This window comes from Mchenga conophoros, linkage group LG16, assembly GCF_057382185.1.
Source record: "Mchenga conophoros isolate Kocher_MC1m ecotype Shallow Benthic linkage group LG16, M_conophoros_male_GT1.1, whole genome shotgun sequence".
NCBI classification, from domain to species: Eukaryota; Metazoa; Chordata; class Actinopteri; order Cichliformes; family Cichlidae; genus Mchenga; species Mchenga conophoros.
This window is the reverse complement of record NC_140541.1, coordinates 38,601,721-38,619,492: the sequence shown is the minus strand read 5'-3', so window position 1 is coordinate 38,619,492 and position 17,772 is coordinate 38,601,721. Positions and strand designations below refer to the sequence as shown.

At 46.3% G+C, this 17,772-nt stretch overlaps 3 protein-coding genes across 8 annotated transcripts; 2 read left to right on the top strand and 1 right to left on the bottom strand.

Moving 5' to 3' along the window:
- Window positions 1-3,445: 3,445 nt before the first annotated feature.
- On the top strand, window positions 3,446-5,092 carry LOC146557303 (granzyme B-like). Of its 3 annotated transcripts, none has more exons than XM_085249144.1 (5): window positions 3,446-3,601; window positions 3,737-3,881; window positions 4,220-4,367; window positions 4,464-4,724; window positions 4,841-5,092. In XM_085249144.1, exons 1-5 carry the CDS (start codon window positions 3,556-3,558, stop codon window positions 4,997-4,999), a joined length of 759 nt encoding a protein of 252 aa, XP_085105270.1. In that variant the 5' UTR covers window positions 3,446-3,555; the 3' UTR covers window positions 5,000-5,092. The 3 variants fall into 3 exon arrangements, with proteins under 3 accessions (XP_085105270.1, XP_085105271.1, XP_085105272.1); XM_085249145.1 differs by having other exon boundaries at window positions 3,540-3,601; window positions 3,737-3,877; XM_085249146.1 differs by lacking the exon at window positions 3,446-3,601 and having other exon boundaries at window positions 3,612-3,877.
- On the bottom strand, window positions 4,762-8,252 carry rabl3 (RAB, member of RAS oncogene family-like 3). Of its 2 annotated transcripts, XM_085249147.1 has the most exons (9): window positions 8,122-8,200; window positions 7,643-7,769; window positions 7,411-7,502; window positions 6,898-7,027; window positions 6,697-6,811; window positions 6,452-6,602; window positions 6,011-6,082; window positions 5,344-5,382; window positions 4,762-5,252 (listed from the first exon to the last, which is right to left on the bottom strand). In XM_085249147.1, exons 2-9 carry the CDS (start codon window positions 7,695-7,697, stop codon window positions 5,196-5,198), a joined length of 711 nt encoding a protein of 236 aa, XP_085105273.1. In that variant the 5' UTR covers window positions 7,698-7,769; window positions 8,122-8,200; the 3' UTR covers window positions 4,762-5,195. The 2 variants fall into 2 exon arrangements, with proteins under 2 accessions (XP_085105273.1, XP_085105274.1); XM_085249148.1 differs by lacking the exon at window positions 7,643-7,769 and having other exon boundaries at window positions 8,122-8,252.
- Window positions 8,244-16,411, top strand: gtf2e1 (general transcription factor IIE, polypeptide 1, alpha). 3 transcript variants are annotated; one of them, XM_085249141.1, is made up of 6 exons: window positions 8,244-8,419; window positions 8,926-9,237; window positions 9,325-9,482; window positions 12,563-12,758; window positions 12,937-13,166; window positions 15,358-16,411. In XM_085249141.1, the coding sequence occupies exons 2-6, from the start codon at window positions 8,948-8,950 to the stop codon at window positions 15,801-15,803; spliced, it is 1,320 nt and encodes a 439-aa protein (XP_085105267.1). In that variant the 5' UTR covers window positions 8,244-8,419; window positions 8,926-8,947; the 3' UTR covers window positions 15,804-16,411. The 3 variants fall into 3 exon arrangements, with proteins under 3 accessions (XP_085105267.1, XP_085105268.1, XP_085105269.1); XM_085249142.1 differs by having other exon boundaries at window positions 8,244-8,499; XM_085249143.1 differs by having other exon boundaries at window positions 8,248-8,404.
- Window positions 16,412-17,772: the final 1,361 nt, after the last annotated feature.

Below are 17,772 nucleotides of genomic sequence, written 5' to 3'. Positions count from 1 at the left end.
GCAAAACTTGTGCATTTGGATCAGGTGCAGTGTTGAGGTTTGACCTGTGGATGGCGCCACACTGACACCGCCCAGAGGAAGAGGAGCAGTGTCGCTGCTGAAAGTGCTCATCATCTTCCTCCCACTGATGGGTAAAGGCTCTGTCTGTCTGTGGGTGTCATGTTCCTGGAGCATGCATGTCCACCCACACATCACTGAACTTTTCCTTAGAATCAAACTAATAACTGTTTGCAGAAAACGCCTCCAATTCCACAGAAACCACAAATACTCGTCACAATTTTATGGCTTTTCTGTGGAAATATATAATTTTCAAGTAATTTAAAGCTAAATTATTGAAAACAATATAGTTTACTGAAGAAATGACTATTATGTATATATATTAAACACACACATAGATAGATAGATAGATAGATAGATAGATAGATAGATAGATAGATAGATAGATAGATAGATAGATAGATAGATAGATAGATAGATAGATAGATAGATAGATAGATAGATAGATAGATCGATCGATCGATCGATCGATCGATCGATCGATCGATCGATCGATCTCCTGCTCATTATGTTCTGTATATTCATGTCCATCTCACATCACTGACATTTTTCTTTAGAAACAACAAGCGAGCTCCGGAGAGAATAGAGTGGCACAAATGTGTGTAAGGTTCACAGTGAGAGGTGTGATCACCTTTGTGTGCACTGTGGTTAATTTGGCCTTGACACACACTTTCCATTCGGGTATTTACCACCAACCCAGACGGCTTACTTTAAAGCACATGCAGTCAACAGGCAGCCGATGAGACAAACCCTCAGGACCAATGTTCAGGGTCTCATAAAACCACAGACAGTATAAAATATATTGTGTTTATATATAATTGAAAATATGAATATATGATACCTGGCAACTTGAACAACCACGGCAGAACAAGGCTAACGGCCAGATTAAAACACTGCACTCCCAGACTACTGCGGCCACTGACGACGTATCAGGTCTCACTCAGTCATGCCAATCGACTGGAGAGGCTGGTGAGCTCCTACGCGAGCACGTGGCTCGGACTTCCCAAATGCCTCAGCAGTGTTGGACTCTATACTGTCATTGCCTATCACTAGTCTGGTGGAGGACATTAAATGTGCAAAAGTGAGGCTTGAGATGTCACTTACGGCCTCCCGAGACCCCGGCCACATCTGTGCTACAGGCCAAATCTGCTCTTCACCGTCGTGACGTGGTGGGTCACGTCCAGCAGGGCAGAGGAGGATTTGGTCTTGGAGCAGTAACACCTCGGTGGCAACAGGCATCTGTAACCGAAGGTTGAAAAATGGTGGTGGAGGAGGTGCGTCGGCAGGAGGAAACAGTCAGACATGCCAGAGCCGTAGCGCTGGCCAAGCAGAGTCGCTGGATGAACTGGGAGAGTGTGGGAAAGAGGAAACTCTCATGGAGTGAAATCTGGGGAATGGGTCTAATAGACTACGTTTCATCCAAGCGACATACGATGTGCTGCCTTCCCCAATAAATCTGCAGCTGTGGTTTGGAAAGGACCCATCCTGCCCCCTGTGTACAGTCTTTATAGTTATCCTGGTCACGTGCAGCTGTTGCTGCCTTCCCTGTATCAGACGGCTGACCGAGAGGGTGATAGCAAGGGCCATGGACGCGGGACTGGAAGGCCCCGCACCCATGATGCCGTTGTTGGAGGTGAGATCGGCCGAGCTGGCAGGGGAGTAGCGGCGTCAGCTGTATTGTGACTTTCTTCGAAGGTGGAGAATATATCATGAAGTAATATTTTAGCAAAGGCCATATTAATCCAGCTGCTAATGAAATGTGCAGGATTATAGGGTATTACCAGAAGTGTTTTGCTTGTAACAGTGCACACGCCTGCCCAGTGACAGTCAGAGTAAGATGTAAGAAAACACATTCTCTAGTGCTTATTGGCTGTGGATTTTGTTTTTCCGTGATAAACTGTATCAGAGGTTATTGCAATGCTTAGCCAGACTGAAACTGTGCAGACCTGCAGAGAACGTTGCCTATTTTTACTTTGCTAAAAGAGAATAAGAGGAAACAGATTGGGGGTGAAAGAGCATTGAGACTGTAAGTGAAGTGCAAACATGAGTGCCTTAGAAGGGGTTGAACTTAACTGTCACTGTTGCAGGATAATAAACTTTGCTTATGCAGACAGGGCAGGTTTAGCCCTTCAGCCCTTAAAATAGTGGAGCCTGTGTGCTTCCTCTATGGAGATCGACACAGAAGGTGATCTTGTGTACATCCCCCCATGCATGTGCTTAATAAATCATTGTTGTTGACTGGACCTGCTCTGAGTTTTGGTTGTTCTTTCTCAGCACATCAAGAAAGAATCGGGACACCAGCCACTCAAGCACATGTTGGATGGTTGTAGGACCAGCCGTACTCAGGGCAGATCCACATGGAGACACAACCAGGTCCTCAGGTGTGTAGCCGAGAAAGTTGAGAGCAAAAGAAAATCCATCATTGCTCAACCTTTCACCAACCAAGAGGAGCGTCAGTATCCATCAGCATTTGTCTTTTGTTAAAAAGGGCTGACATCACTCGTGCAGCTAAGGCAGTCAGCTAACCGCGAGACACGCCCAGGATTGATCAACCCGTGGTGGGCCTGCCTCAACAGGGGGCTTCAGAATCATAGAAAGCCCAACACTAGAATTTTCACTCTTCTCCCCTCTGCTCCTCCCTTTTTCTGGGAGGTAGAGCGTACAGCAGGATCCGGCGGGAGGTGTGGGATGCCAGATCAGGCGCCCCCCTTCCGGCTCTCCTCGCTCCTATCTTGTCTCTTTTGTCTTACTTCTTGCTATCACCTTTTCTATCCCTTTGAAGAAGTGAGGCTCTTTAAATATGAAAGAGATAAGTAGAACTTTTGTGGTGAATTGATAAAATAAACTGTGGAAAACTAAACAGCAGAAAGAAGAAGAGAAATAACATTATAACATAAACCAGTGACAGGGCCTCCTTGGGTGAGTGTCTAGTGATAATGGCCAAAACACCCGAGGAATCCAACGTCCACTACTGACGATGTGTCCTAAAATTTTAATATGACAATCCAGACTAGATTCCTAATCTCTAAACCCAACCAAGGAAGGTAAAGAGAAACTAAAAAATGGCAGAACAGCTTGTGATAAAAGACCGAAACAGCCTGTGAAGTTGAGGCACACAACGATGTCCCGCTGGTAAAGTTTCCTCATAGCAGCAATCCCTCAAGACCTTCTGTATATGAAGCACTGCATCGTAACATTTCGTCCTTTTATTGAATCGTGTTTAGATATATTTATATACATAATTGAAAATATGAATTAATAATAATAATAAATGAATGATCCAGACTCTAATTCATCCTGAAAACAGAAATAATGTTCTGCTGGTAAATGATTGGAGGTGTGTGATGCACCACCACCTGTTACATGCAGCGGTGCAGACAAAGGTGTGATATCCGTGCAGAAACTTCTGACCACAAAGTTTCTGTTGTGGGAGGCGTGTTATAAAAAGAGACGTGTGGAGTGGGGGGGTCACTGCAAGCCTGCAGCGTCTGTCCCACCATGATCTGCTGCATCCTTTACGTCTTTCTGCAAATCTCCCTCACAGGTAAGAAGACTGGCAGAGTTTCAATGACAGGATATTTTAGACCTGCGCTGAAATACAGTTTCCCACTTCTTTAAAGGCCAAAATGAAGAATTTTCTGTGGTCGCTGTTTTGATTTGACCTTTGCTCTCCTGTAAGGGGCTGCTGAGAGCGGCATAGTCGGTGGCAGGGAGGCAAAGCCCCACTCCAGACCGTACATGGTGTCAGTCCAGTATCGGGGAGTACATTCATGTGGAGGGATCCTTATTCAGAGGGACTTTGTTCTGACTGCAGCTCACTGCAAGTACGCTTTTTATATGGTGTATATATATAACTGTTTTTAAAAAAGGATGTTATTTTAGCTGCTGCTGTTCTATCAGCAGTCACTGTGATAAAACTGTATCACAGCTGAACTGTGATACTGAGGACACACCATCAAGTTACATATAAATGAGTGGAAGGTGTTTGTGTGGAGTGATGGGCCACCACAGTTTTCCTGGGAGTCATTTTTCTAACGGTGGAGCGCTGCAACACACTGAGAAGACTGCATGGACCTTCATTTGTGTCGATATTATGATTCACACCATCCGTAGTATCAGTGCGACTGCAGACGCTTCTTTGAACTTTGTGTTTCTTGTTCAGAAATGAGACCTGGGGTTCTTGCACCGTGGTGCTCGGAGCACACGACATCACCAAGAAAGAGAGAACTCAGCAACGCATCGAAGTGGACGAGTATTTCGCTCATCCAGGGTTCACTGGGAACTTAAACAATGACATCATGTTACTGAAGGTAAAGTGAAAAAGTTTAAAGTGACCTGATTCCCTGTGCACTGGGTTCATGTGTTGAACTGATGCAGGAGCAACTTTCACTGATTCTCTTTGACAGTTGAAGAAGAACGCCACGCTGAATAAGTACGTGAGGACCATAGGACTGCCTAAGAAGAACGGGGAAACACCCGCCAACATTAAATGTGCTGTGGCCGGCTGGGGACTAACCAGAGCTAATGGATCTCGTTCAAATGTCCTAAAAGAAGCCACAGAGAAGATGCAGTTCAGCACTGAGTGCAAACACATTTGGCAAAAACACTTTAACTCTGGTCACATGATATGCACCAAGTTTACCAGACGGGACGGAGGTGTTTGCCAGGTAACGAAATAACAAAAGCAGCCCAGCAGCTAATAACTCAAATACAGGTTTAGTCTTTTATTCATGTAAAATGTGCAACCTTTACACAGATCGCTCAATCAAGTCTTTCTTTGTAGGGAGACTCCGGTGGGCCACTTATCTGCAACACAAAGCCTCAGGGTATAACAGCCTTCACCTTGGCAGAGGACTGCAATAATCCACAGTACCCGCATGTCTATACTAAAGTCAGCTCCTTCATCCCGTGGATCAAGCAAACAATGGAGGAGCAGGAATGATGCACGAGTCAGAGGAGCAGTAAAGCATATGTTCTAAAAACGTGTGGTCTCATTCATGATGGTGTAATAAAAAGCTCAAAGCGTGCCTCTTCATTCTGTCCTCAGCACCTTCTTCACATGTCATTTCCAGCTTTTATAAACTTTTCTAGATTCACTTCCAGCGCGTGTCTGAGTGGGCGGGGTCTGATCACAGGTCTCAGTCATAGTGCAAACTTTTGAAGTTGAACCGTTTTCTGTCTGTGAAGCCAGTCATCTGCAGAGAAAGTGGGAAACAGGTCACCTTCAACCTTTTACCAAAACTGCTACGACTCTGACTGGACAGAAAAAAGAGAAAACAAACTGACCTGACTGGGATCTCTGGTGAAATATCTTTTCTCTATTACCTGTTGAAAGGTTTAATACGAGTCAGAACACACGTACACGTCAAAAGAAAGGACTCCCATTAATGTGAGACATTTATCCTCCAGGTCTATGATTGAAAATAAACGTGAAGCCCAAATGATGTTTGTCCCTGTTTGACAGCTCTCGATAAATCCACACGTGTAACCGCAGCACAAAGACGGAGGTGCACACACGCGTGTGATGCTGCGTCCACACTAATGCATTTTTGTTTGAAAACGCAACCTCGTCTCTCCGTTTTGGCCTCCCGTCCACACTGAGACGCACACATTTGAAAACAGAGACTTTCTAAAATGATGACGCATGTTAGTCATGTGATGCAGTCATGTGACTAATTAAACAAAGATAGCAACAAAGAATTCTTTAATTCTCACTCACTGTTGCCACTTTGTACTTTTGTGTTACTCGCAGCAACAACTCCACCTCATTGTGAGTCCATTTAAAACACTCGCTGCTTTTCCTCCACATTTTGCCGCGACGTTTCGAAGAGCCGGAACGGCGTTTTCATCTGATAACATTCCCCCCTAACCCTAATCAATCTGGGCTAGTGTGGACGCAGCCTGAGTCACGGCCTGCCTGACAGACCGCAGTGACGCAGCTCACAGCTCTCACCTTGTCAAAGAACCTGCTGAGTTTCACAGCGTTTGAGGTGCCTGCAGCCAGGTATCTGGGGTTGGTGCAGTCCTGGGAAAACAACACAACACCAAAAGCGTTCAGCTCCCGCAGTGAAACTGACCACAGCAGCTTCCACATGTTTTATTTTAGGCTGGAGGACCAGACACAGGACAGAGAGGAGCTTACTGATGCTGTGATGTTTATGATACATGTGTTGTTTTTATTGTTGCGAACTAGGATTTGTTTTTGACTGAAAAACGTAGGTGGTGTGTGAGTGTGTGAATCGCCGCTTTATTTTCATCATTAGTCTAGTTTCCTTTTTTATGAGTGCTAAACATGAGTTGTGCTTTATGTGAGAGATAAACAATGAATGAAACGGATTCATTGGTTTAAAGGAGCTGAAGCTGAGAGCTCGTAGAGCAGAGTGAGGCGACTTACAAGATTGATTTCTTCTGCATTGAAGTCTTCGGACAAGAAAGCCGTCCGAGTGAGGACTTCACTGCGCTTGTTTTCTGGAATTTGGTCAAACTTGGTCCCGATCAACAGCAAAGGCACCGGATTCTCTGCAAACTGCTCTCTGTCATAGTCGCTGCAGTCAAATATCGAAGCTTCCACATTAGCCATGTTTTCTGTTTATTATTCTGAATGAAGACGGGCGATGTCGAACACACAGATCTGCTCACCCGTTTGAAATGATGACTCCAGTTGGAGAGGAATCCTTATTCAAAGCTTCCAGTGACCAACGGTACAGATTCTGAGAGGACTTCTTATTGGTCAGATCGTGGACCAATATAATTCCTAAAAGAACCCAAACATGAAGAGCATGTCTCAATAACACGTCACTGATGAAATCAATGCTTTCAGATCTGTCTGTAAGTGTTTACCATTAACCGAGTTGTAGAAGACTGCTCTCGTGCTTTTGACGCTGCTGGCGTTGCCAACGGATCCTCCAACATCCCAGAGTTCAATGTAGAAGGTTTTCTCCTCTGGGGTTCCCTCCTTATAGTCTTGAACCTGGAGTAGAATAATTATTGCGCCATCTCACTCTTACCTCTCTGCACATGCCTAAACCATCCCAGCCTCGTCCCTCTGATGGACTCATTTCTAAACCACTCCCACCGAACACCTGAACACCTTCAGCTCTACCTCCTATCTTTTTGTCAGTCACCAAACTATACATCATAGCAGGCCTCATTACCTGCCCTCTCACTCTTGCTGCTATCCTTCTGTCACAGATCACCCCTGACACCCTGGTATTTAAACCTGTGCACCTGTTCCTTTCAGGTTCACCGTTACACCTGTCTCCCTCTCGTTAGTGTGTTCTGTCGTGTTTTATACGAGTTTAAAATAAAAGGCCAGCAGGGCTTTGTAAAGTAGAAGATGCTGGACCTGCTTACCCGCACATCTACAGAGCAGCCAACAGTCCACGATGGATTTCCCAAAACTTGATTCTGACATAGCAGATGGACCAAGGAAGACTTGCCAACCCCTGCAAAGAGCACAAAATGATACTGGATAAAAGGAGCTGATGCAAAGCACAGCAGGTTAAACATTTTTGTGTAGCTGATCGATATTAATGGATTTAAATTATGAATAGACTCTACAGCTGCTGCTGACTGGAAGACTGACCTCCACCGAAACATCGAGTCAGTTTACGACAGACTCGGCTTCCAGCAGAGCACATCTCCGGAACAACATCAGTGAGTATCCGTAATCATCTGTAGGGTGTGGCTCTCTGATTCGGCAAAACGTGTTTCTGTGGAATTTAAACTCTTGATGTGGAATCGTTTCACACCCAAACACTCTACTTACATCCACCTGCCGCAAAGTGACCGATGTAAAAATGACGGGTATTAAAATTCAGCGTCGCTCGCCGATGTACCTTTATTGTGAAAATTACCCGTGAGCTTAGACATGACAGGTGTGTTACGTGATGTTTATCCGTAGCTTTAACTGCCACAGCAGCAAACTGACCACAGCGTCGGTCTCCTACTTAAAGATTAAGAGTTTTATAAGTGAGCGAGTTCCGTTCAGAATAAGCACGTGTCCTTATAAATAACAGCAGACAGTAGTAAAGGTTTTGCTTGTGAAAATAGTTCATAACTCACCGGAATCTCCCAAAACCAACACTTTTACCCTGTCAAGAGAGGCCATTTTTTGATAGACGCGATCAGGAAGTAAACAGTGTTCTTAAAACCACGCCCCATGAAAACAAAGCCATGCTATTCGCCAACATGCCCGTCACTCAAGCTTCTTCGCTTCTATGGGTGCAGTTTAGTGCAGCCGGGCCAACATTTCAGTTGGCCCGGGTTTATTTTTCATTTCCGGGGTCGTCGTCTCAAAATAAGAAGTGAAGCATGTTGGCTAACCCAGCAGCTAAAGGACCGTGACGTGCGTTTGTGTTCAGTGAGTTTTAGCGGTGTTTTTGTGAGTTAACGTCAGTGTGTGTGACTCTGAGATGACTGTTGGCACATAAACAATAACCGGTAAGGGTCGCGTTAACGCCTGCCGGGTTTCTGCAGGCCAACTCAGTGTTAGCGCTTAATTTAAATAAAAGTAACTTTATCGAGCTTTTATTAAAGATAAAGTGTGAAATAATAAGATGACCGGTAAACTATTAACACGCCGTCTTTCTATTGTGGTGTATTACATTAAAATGTACAATAACACCGGCAAACCGGATGCATTATGTTTTAGTCTTTGTTTGGATCTAAGCTAAGCTACGCTAGCTGTGATTGATGATTTGACATCGATAACGCGGCCGGGATTTTTCTCCTACTGGGTTAATGTGCTCTAGTATACCTTACACTTCCCTCTTAAATTTAAAGTTTTATACTTGGATAACTCTTCTGGCCCTGCTCCTCATCCCTGCCTTCCTGATGTTCTCCCCGCTGTCGCACTCTGCCCTGCAGCTCTTTCTCTCCAGACCCAAAGATGATTGAACCAGCGGTACTGACCGAGGTCCCCGCAGCTCTGAAGCGGCTGGCCAAGCAGGTCGTGAGGGGTTTTTATGGCCTGGAGCATGCTTTGGCGCTGGATGTGCTGATCCGTAACCCATGTGTGCGTGAGGAGGACATGCTGGAGCTGCTCAAGTATGACCGCAAGCAGCTGCGCTCAGTACTCAATACCCTAAAAGCAGACAAGTTTGTGAAGTGCCGCATGAGGGTGGAGACGGCGCCCGATGGCAAGACAACGAGACACAACTACTACTTCATTAATTACAGGTTTAAATCTCTGCTGTGTGTGTGTGTGTGTGTGTGTGTTGGACACTTTAGACTCAGTAGTCTTATTTCTGTCTTACATCTTTTTAGGGTACTGGTCAATGTGGTCAAGTATAAACTGGATCACATGCGACGGCGCATTGAGACAGATGAGCGAGACTCCACCAACCGCGCTTCCTTCCGGTGTCCCTGCTGCTTCTCCACCTTCACCGACCTCGAGGCCAACCAACTCTTCGACCCTATGACAGGTAAAGGTGCAGACCAGTGCTGCTATACTGTAATATTCAACACGCTTGGATTTTTGAAAGCATTCTGGCAGTTTGACGGGACTTTAGTCCAGCTTTTATGGGATGAATAATTAATTAGAAGCTTCTTTACCGCGGGTGGGGAGAGTTCATATATATTTAAATAGCATGCTGCGTGCACAGAGAAACTTGTCGTTTTCTGAGTATTTGGTGCAGGTGGACGGCTCAAAACGGTGAGCGTGGTGCCTCAGCTTTGGCTCTTTCCTGTAGATCTTCACTGAGTCTTAAACCCTTTGGTTTGGAGCAAGGCCCCACATATTTCTGCTCCTCAGTAGTTTGTTTTTAAAACCAAGCATAAAGTAACTGAACTCGACGTGCAGTGTCAGCAGGAGGGAGGACGACACTCTTCATCTTTTTTTTAAAAATCAATAGATGCAGAACTTTCTCCCTCTGTGGACGTGTTTGCCCCTCTGTGATTATCCTAACCTGGTAAATCTGGCTCTCAGTTTATCTGGAAAATGTTTGGAGATATAATATGTGGGGAAAGCGAGGCAGGCGCTCACGACTGGCAGTGATTCACAGTGGATGTACAGAAATGAGTTTGTCAAAGTTAAATGAAGACTTCGGTATTTCATTGATACAAGGATCACTTTGTGATCTGATGTGTTGTTTTTTGTTTGCACTTCCATTATGTTGTGTGCTCCTCAGTTCACCTCTAGATGGCAGTAACAGCACATAGCAGGATACATTTAATGACAATTCCTCCTAATGAAACTATAGTGTGAACAGAGGATCGTGTACGTTATAGAGATAGAAGCATGAATTTTTGTTCATTGTCCATTTAATGCAGAGTTACTTCTAAAGCTGTGTGTGAGTGCACTTTGTTAGCAGCGCTACGTGGACATGAAAAGACTGCCATTGAAGCTAATGACGTGTACGTGGCTTTGTATAAGCTCCAAGTCGTACGCTAACATTCTGCCATGTTAAAGTTCACTTTAAATGTCTGTTATTTGAATAAGGATGAGTCATAAGCCTCACACATACTTGCATATGCTGCATAATGATGAGCTCTGAATGACACAGACCAAACGTAGGTGACCATGAAACAGTTTGTGCACTTTAAAAACCAGAATCTTCACTTTTACGTCAGATTTAAATAGTTGGTAATCAATGACTTACAGCGGCCATGATGATGTCAGTACGCGCCCTTACCCGAACATTTGCTGTCTCCCTGCAGTCACACTGGAGCCACTCTCACTTTGCTGTTGGAGCTCGGTGCAGATATCCAGCAGGATTTTATTTCTGATCTGATGTTTTAAAGTGCTTCCTTTCCGAGCAGTGCACATTACTGTATTACGCAGGATGCAATGCATTTTGGGAAAATGGCCTCTCTTTGAATTTGGTTTTAGAGAAATTGAAGCAACATCCCCAGAACTGATGAACTGGGTTGTATGTGTGTTTGCTAAAATCCATCCATTCTCGTTCGCTTATCCTTGTCAGGGTCACGGGGGGTGGAGCCTATCCCAGCTGTCATAGGGCGAGAGGCGGGGTACACCCCGGACAGGTCGGCAGTCTGTCGCAGGGCCAACATGTGCATTAAAAATCCTGATTTGCATTAGAAACGTTGTCCACGTTGCGCTCTCTCTGCAAAGGTTTGTATTTGTTTGTGAGCTGTTTTCATTCATAAACTGCGGCAGCTTTAAGCTGTGACACCACGCTGACTGCCTGCCAGGGTCGGGGCTGACTGCCAACCATCCGGCTCGGCTTCTAGGACTCACACAGGAGTGGTCAACAAATCATTAAAGATGGTTTCTCATTTTCAGTGAATAATTCTGTCCAGTACTTGTGGTTTACTGGGATAAATGTTGTAAATAGTTGATGTTGATTCACTGTAGAATCACTATGTTAAAATGTGGGTGTGTTTAAATGATCGAGCTCTAAGAAAAGACACAAATAGGACAGAATAGATGTGCAGTCACGTCACTCTGGATAAATGAGCCATCAGTGTGTTTGTGATGACACGCCTCACGGTTCCTCTGCACCGCTTCCTGTCTCTGCTGCTTTGCCTCGGTCAGGGTTCAGCCTTCGGGTACCTGCAGCTCTGCTGGTAGTTTGATGGGCTGTTTTTGTCGGGCCAGCAACACTCAGCGTAACCTCACGAGGATCGGACACGACACTGCTGGTCTTCCAGCTCGTTCTGACCCACAAAGGAGAGCCGAAGCCCTGCAGCTCTGTTTTCACAGCGCGCCGTGAATGTTGTAACACGTGATCTTTTTTCCACTCACTCCACCTGACGTGCTCATTCCTCACCTTCGGCCAACATGTTCTCCACCTTTGTACAGGAAAAGCAGAATGTTTCAGTGCTGAGCCAGAGACCAGTGCCAGACCATTATGAACGTATTAATCATATTTACGTGATTTACTTTGTAATGATTTTTTCCAGTAATCTCAGCTTGGTGCCGCTTGGCACACATCGAGGATAAATAAGATCTTAATGAGGTATTTACCACTTTAATCTTAAATGCACAAACAACAGTTTGTACATTAATGAGACGCTGTTGCCTTTCAGTTGTTGAGCAGCCTCAGCTGTAACTGTTCACTTCATTTGCATTAATCTGGAGGTGCTTTAGTTGTAATAGTAGTTTTCGGGGTCTCTCATACACATAAAGCAGGCGTGAGCTCTGCGCTGCTGCTGGCACGGCTCCCGTTACTGAAGCTGAAATCGGCCAGAGAAGCAGATGGTCGAAGCGTGCCCTTCTCTTAATGGTAGGAAGCAAGTGTGGTGCGCACAGCATACAGTTTCCCTCGCAGACGTTTCCTGTTTAATGCAAGAGTCTCTGTCAGCGCTCTTATTCCTGTTGTGTCGACACAACCACGCCCAGCCTCCATGAAGACCAAGCCTGACCCCGATTGGTTATAAATCACCAAAATCAGAGCACAAATGGCACCAATGGCAACCAGCAGGTTCCCTTCCTGTGATATATCAGCTGGTATGTAAAGTAGTTGGGGCCTAAACTTCTCTGCTGGTTCGGTCCATGCAGCGCCCTGTAGGCAGGTCTGTAATGATTGTTTTTCACCTGCAGGTACATTTCGCTGTACCTTCTGCCAGACGGAGGTAGAAGAGGATGAGTCTGTCTGTCCTGACGCCAGGACGCTCGTGGCGCGCTTCAACGAGCAGATCGAGCCCATCTACGTGCTGCTCCGTGAAACCGAGGACGTGAACTTGTCCCATGAGCTGCTGGAGCCTGAGCCTGCTGAGATTCCTGCTCTCAAACAGAGGTCAGTCTGCCTCGCAGCATCGCACTCGTCCGAACAGCTCACCGCAGTTAGCGGTTACGCTGTGGTGAGCTGTTGTCTGTAGCCACAGGAGGAACCGAAACGAGTGAACTGGGCACATTTTTCAGACTTAATCGTGTTAACTTAGCTGTAAATATTATTCGCTGACTCTTTCCTGCAGCCGAGAACGTGCTGCAGCATCAGGAGCAGCGAGCGGCCCGCACCGCGAAGCCTGGTCGAACAAAGGATCGACGTACGCTGATCTGTACACCCAGAACGTGGTCATCAACATGGACCAGGAGGAGCAGCAGAAACAGGCTGGCGACAGCAAGGCGCCAAAGGAGAGGCCGGTGTGGCTGACTCAGAGCACCGTACAGGGCGCTTACAACGAGCCGGACGTCCTCAAGAACCGTAAGTACAGCGCTGTCACTGCAGCCGCTCTCAGCTGAGGCGGATCAACGAGTCTGTGACATCTCTGTGATGGTTGTTTCATTTGTAGCTCAGTCATTATATTCAGACACACTAAACATAAACAGATACTGTTTAGAGCGGGTGTCCAGTTCCAGGCCTGGAGGGCCTGCAGGTTTAGATGTGTCCTAGATCCATCACAGCTGATTTAAATGGCTGAGTGACCTCCTCAACATGTCGTGAAGTTCTCCAGAGGCCTGGTAATGAACTAATCGTGTGATTCAGGTGTGTTGACCCAGAGTGAGATCTAAAAGCTGCAGCACACCGTTCTCATCTTTGTCTCTCGTGTAGAGTTTGTTAAAAAGATCCAATTTAAACGTCTTCACTAAATACAATAACATTTGAAAATGGACTCACAGAGTGGGATGAAAAACGTCTCCAGAATGTGCAGCTCGTTATTGAAGATGAATGAATGTAATCGTACTCTAAAGCACTGCAATCTCCAACTCCGTGAATTAGTTTAAGTTTAATTCAGCGTGAATTTCCTCCCAGACTCGGCGGCTGTTTATGTGATCGTTAATCATGAATGATGTTTCTCGTCCTCAGAGGGTTTGGTGTTTCAGGAGCGGGTAGCTTGGATGCTGCATGGACTGCAGAGAGCGCCGTTTTTGTGCTTTTCATCTCAGTCGGTGCTCAGTCTGTAGCTGGAACAGGTTATTACAGGTCAGCCAGGTTACCTCCATCTGTCAGAGCAGCCCTTCAACAAGTTTTCTTCTAATGACATTGGATCCTTACCCAAGGGCATGCAGCAATCAGACCTGGCCAGAGTACCGCTGAGCCATAATTGCCTAATTGGAATAATCAGGGCTTGGTTAGTGAGTGGCTGAGGCAGGATCACTCATAATAGAATCCATTCTTATGGAAATTACAAATTAGACATGTGGGTTGTGTTTTTGTCACAGGTGTGTCTCCGTTCATCTGCCTGCAGGTTTTACCCTGTGCTTAAATCCTGAGCGTGCATCGAGCTGTAAACGTGTGTTTCATGATCTGGTTTACTGAAAGAAGAAAGGGTCTGACTCCAGCTCCTAAATACAACTTATTCATTTGAACGTGTAAAGAAAAACCCAAATTCTGATACGATGCATCAAAAAACAGAAGATGTGGAGCTTCTTTGTCCTCAGCTGCTGAGAGGGAACGAGCGCGTCTTCTGTGCTTGCTGGTGGGGATGTGCACCTTGGCTGTTCTGATGATTTCAGTCAAGCGTGCGGAGCTTCAGCTGGTGAAAACTGAACACTGGTGTCGGAGGCTGTGCACCTGTGGGTGCAGGCTCTAAAGATGGAGCAGCTCTTTCAGCCCACACTCACTGGCTGACGTCACCCGCTCTGCCTGCTTTGACATCAGCGGGGATGTGGCACCTGCTACATCTACATAAAGTCAGGCTGGGCTCGAGCTCGCACGCCGAAACTGAAACGGTGCGCTACCATTCGTTAGAGAGCTCCGAGGGCTTCCCTGGGGGCAACTGCCCACCGTGGAACTGCCAGGCTTTTAGCATTGTGCCGGTTGAAACGCCAAGATGATGTTAAGCCAGGTGGTGGTTGGCATAGCAACTGCAGTTTAGCTCGTCTGAGCTGATTTCAGCAAGTTGGGAGGAAGTAGGAGAAGAAATTACCACTCGTGGTTTCCCGCCTCTCTGATAGGCTCCGCTGATCCTCAGCCAATGTTTCTGTTCATCTAGTTTCCCATCTGTGTAGACCAATCACAGAGCACGTACCTACCCTGGAACAGGTATCGATAAAGAAACCTGTTTCTAAGAACTTACTCACTCACTCTGAAGCCAGCACATTTCTTTTAAAACGGATTAATGTCGTTATCGGTCGTTCTTGGAGATCTCACGTTTATGTGTTGCAGCTGTTTGTCCCAGGCCACGCCTTCTTTTTGTGTTGCTGTGATGAAACATGGCAGCACTGAATGTCTGCCAAGAAACCGTGCAGGTGCTGTGTCATCCAGCCTACGCTCCAGTGAGATGTCCTGGATTGGTTAGAAGTTGCATCATGTGATGATAAATCTCGACCCCATGGTTACCTTACCACATGACACGGATGCAGAATAACAGGGTTGAAGAGCAGAGCTGTGTTGAAGTTGTGAGTTAAGCTAAAAATGAGAATGTGATCTAATCTTAATGTGGTTTTCACAGGTGGTGGCGTACCTGGAGCCCAGGATGGAGCGCCTGGTCCTGGCACCAGTCAGGTAGATGAAAACGAGGAAGTGATGCGCGCGCTGCTAATCCACGAGAAGAGGAGCGTTGCAGGCGCCGGTGCAGGCGGAGCCAGCGCCGCTGCGAGGGCTCTCACCTCTGCCAACGCCAGTGACTCAGACAGCGACACCAGCGAGTCGGACGACGACTCGCCCCCGGGTCCTCCTCCTGCCGCGGCCGCGCAGCATCGGGGCCAAGAGGAGGATGATGAGGACGACGATGAATTTGAGGAAGTGGGCGATGAGCCCACAGTGATGGTGGGAGGCCGGCCCTTCTCGTACAGAGAGGTGAGCCAGAGGCCAGAGCTGGTGGAGCAGATGTCTGCACAGGAGAAGGAGGCCTACATCGAGATGGGCCAGAACCTGTACCAGGACATGTTCTTCTGAGCCAGTCGGTCACAGCGTGGGTTCACTCCGCTGTGTCAGTGGGCATGTCTGTGCACACAGCTCGTTTAATCATGCTGCTCAAGTATTCAGCCTGCTTCAGCGTTCTTCGTTCCATTAATGAGGACGTACTCCGACAGTGTTGCCCCCCCGTGTAGTATTCTGACCCAAGTATTTTTAAATCTCCGCCCCACAACCCCAGAAGGAGCTGCCTAGCTGCACAGTGCCAACTGTTTTGTCTTTAGTTTGAATCTTGTTGCCTGTTTCTTTTATGTCCCGTTTAAATGTATCAGGTGTTTTACTCAGTAAATTTCAGCGCTCAGTTTCGTGGACGAGGAAAATAGATTTCTGCAAACAAGCACATGCAGCAGTGAGCTTGGAGAACTGGTGGAGGTGTGAGTGCTGGAGCTGCACACTGATGGAGAACTGAAGAACCTGCGAGGACGAAGCAGCTGGCTTTACGTTCTGTGATTTACTTCTTCTTTTTGTCTGAAACAAGTTAAGAGACGGGACGTTTAAAAACTGGTCTCAGGCAGACGGAGCATGTGGCTAACAGTGAAACATTGCTTCTTTGGAGCAGTCTGTAATAAAAAGATACTGTGGTGAAGGAGGAGAGTCTTTATACCATAAACATACTTTTTGACCATCATGTTGTTCCTGTCTACTGTCACCAGGGGCGGTGTCATCACTGTGGTGTTTCTCAACGTCTTTAGGCTCAGTGCTTCCAGCTCTGAGCGTTTCACATGTCATACTCAGAATGATCCCTGTGAGTGTCGCCTACTGCAGCCAGTGACCGTATCAGATGACAAAACTACTGTAAAGGTCATAAAACTTGAACGGCAAACTGCACAAATGCCACAAAGAAAAGCGACTAACAATCTTCTGCAGTGTTAATCTTGGGTTTTACATGTTCCAGCTTGTTACTGTTGCAGAGGCTAAAAACGAGAAGTGGGAGTTGCTTTGTCGACAGAGGAAACGTTTTGTTTGATTTATTCTGTGTTGCCGTAGCTGCAGTTTCAGCAGAGGCTCAGCAGCAGGTAAGAATAAAGCTTCTTCATCACCAAGTGGAAACGTGCACTTTGCACACCTGTCACTCTACCTGGGCTTCAGTGGTTTTAATAACGTTTGACTTTGTCAGTTTACCCACGTAAAACCCTGCGTCATGTGATCTGGTTTCATCTAAAACTTAATGTGAATTAGAAGAACGCGGCACTTCCTGCTGATTTTAAACCAACACTCTGATAAGCCGCTCCTGTTCGGGCTGCGTTCAGCATCAGTTACCACGGTGACAGCTGCTTTCATGGGAATTGTGCACTCGTCCTCTGTACCAGGTTAGAAATGTAAATTTAGCCTAAAATCAGAGTTTTCATTGCGGTGGTGGTGGGTTTTGATCGCCATGGTAACATGTTGAAAACCTAATGTGGAAGTGAAGCGTTCGCACAGATTCCTGTACGTACAGGGTCCTGAGTGTTGTGCACGTGTAACCTGTGCAGCTCTCTGTCACCCGTCTCTGTCTGGTTGGAGCAGGCGGTGCTCACTTGATCCATTTTGTGGGGAAGAAGGACTCGAATGACGCATAAAATACTTTTTAAGTGCACTGAGAAGCCCGTTTTGTTAAACCAGCTAATGCAAAGAAAGCCTACCTGTGCTGAACTTCAGAGGACAGAAGTCATCATGGACAAAAACAGTGAAGTGAGTGTTTAAAAAGATGTCGCATACCCATAATCCTTCATCAACGCAAACGTAGCACCATTGATTTCACACAAGAGTTTGTAGGTTTTACATTTTAGTCCAGATTTCTGTGCAAACGTTTCAACAACGAGCTGTTCAGAAAATAAACCCCTTTGTCTTCATCACAGAGATCACATGTGTATATATGGCAGGGGTGTCCAACTCCAGGCCTCGAGGGCCGGTGTCCTGCAGGTTTAGATGTGTCCTTGATCCAGCACAGCTGATTTAAATGGCTGAATGA

Bases quoted from the DNA above. Each gene is read 5' to 3' on its own strand.
- LOC146557303 (XM_085249144.1), top strand. From the start codon at position 3,556: ATGATCTGCTGCATCCTTTACGTCTTTCTGCAAATCTCCCTCACAG. The intron at 3,882-4,219 runs GTACGCTTTTTA...TTTCTTGTTCAG, and splicing joins CTGACTGCAGCTCACTGCAA to AAATGAGACCTGGGGTTCTT. The intron at 4,368-4,463 runs GTAAAGTGAAAA...TCTCTTTGACAG, and splicing joins ATGACATCATGTTACTGAAG to TTGAAGAAGAACGCCACGCT.
- rabl3 (XM_085249147.1), bottom strand. From the start codon at position 7,697: ATGTGCTCTGCTGGAAGCCGAGTCTGTCGTAAACTGACTCGATGTTTC. The intron at 7,503-7,642 runs GTCAGTCTTCCA...TGCTCTTTGCAG, and splicing joins GACTCGATGTTTCGGTGGAG to GGGTTGGCAAGTCTTCCTTG. The intron at 6,812-6,897 runs GTAAACACTTAC...GGGTTCTTTTAG, and splicing joins CTTCTACAACTCGGTTAATG to GAATTATATTGGTCCACGAT.
- gtf2e1 (XM_085249141.1), top strand. From the start codon at position 8,948: ATGATTGAACCAGCGGTACTGACCGAGGTCCCCGCAGCTCTGAAGCGG. The intron at 9,238-9,324 runs GTTTAAATCTCT...ACATCTTTTTAG, and splicing joins TACTACTTCATTAATTACAG to GGTACTGGTCAATGTGGTCA. The intron at 9,483-12,562 runs GTAAAGGTGCAG...TTTCACCTGCAG, and splicing joins ACTCTTCGACCCTATGACAG to GTACATTTCGCTGTACCTTC.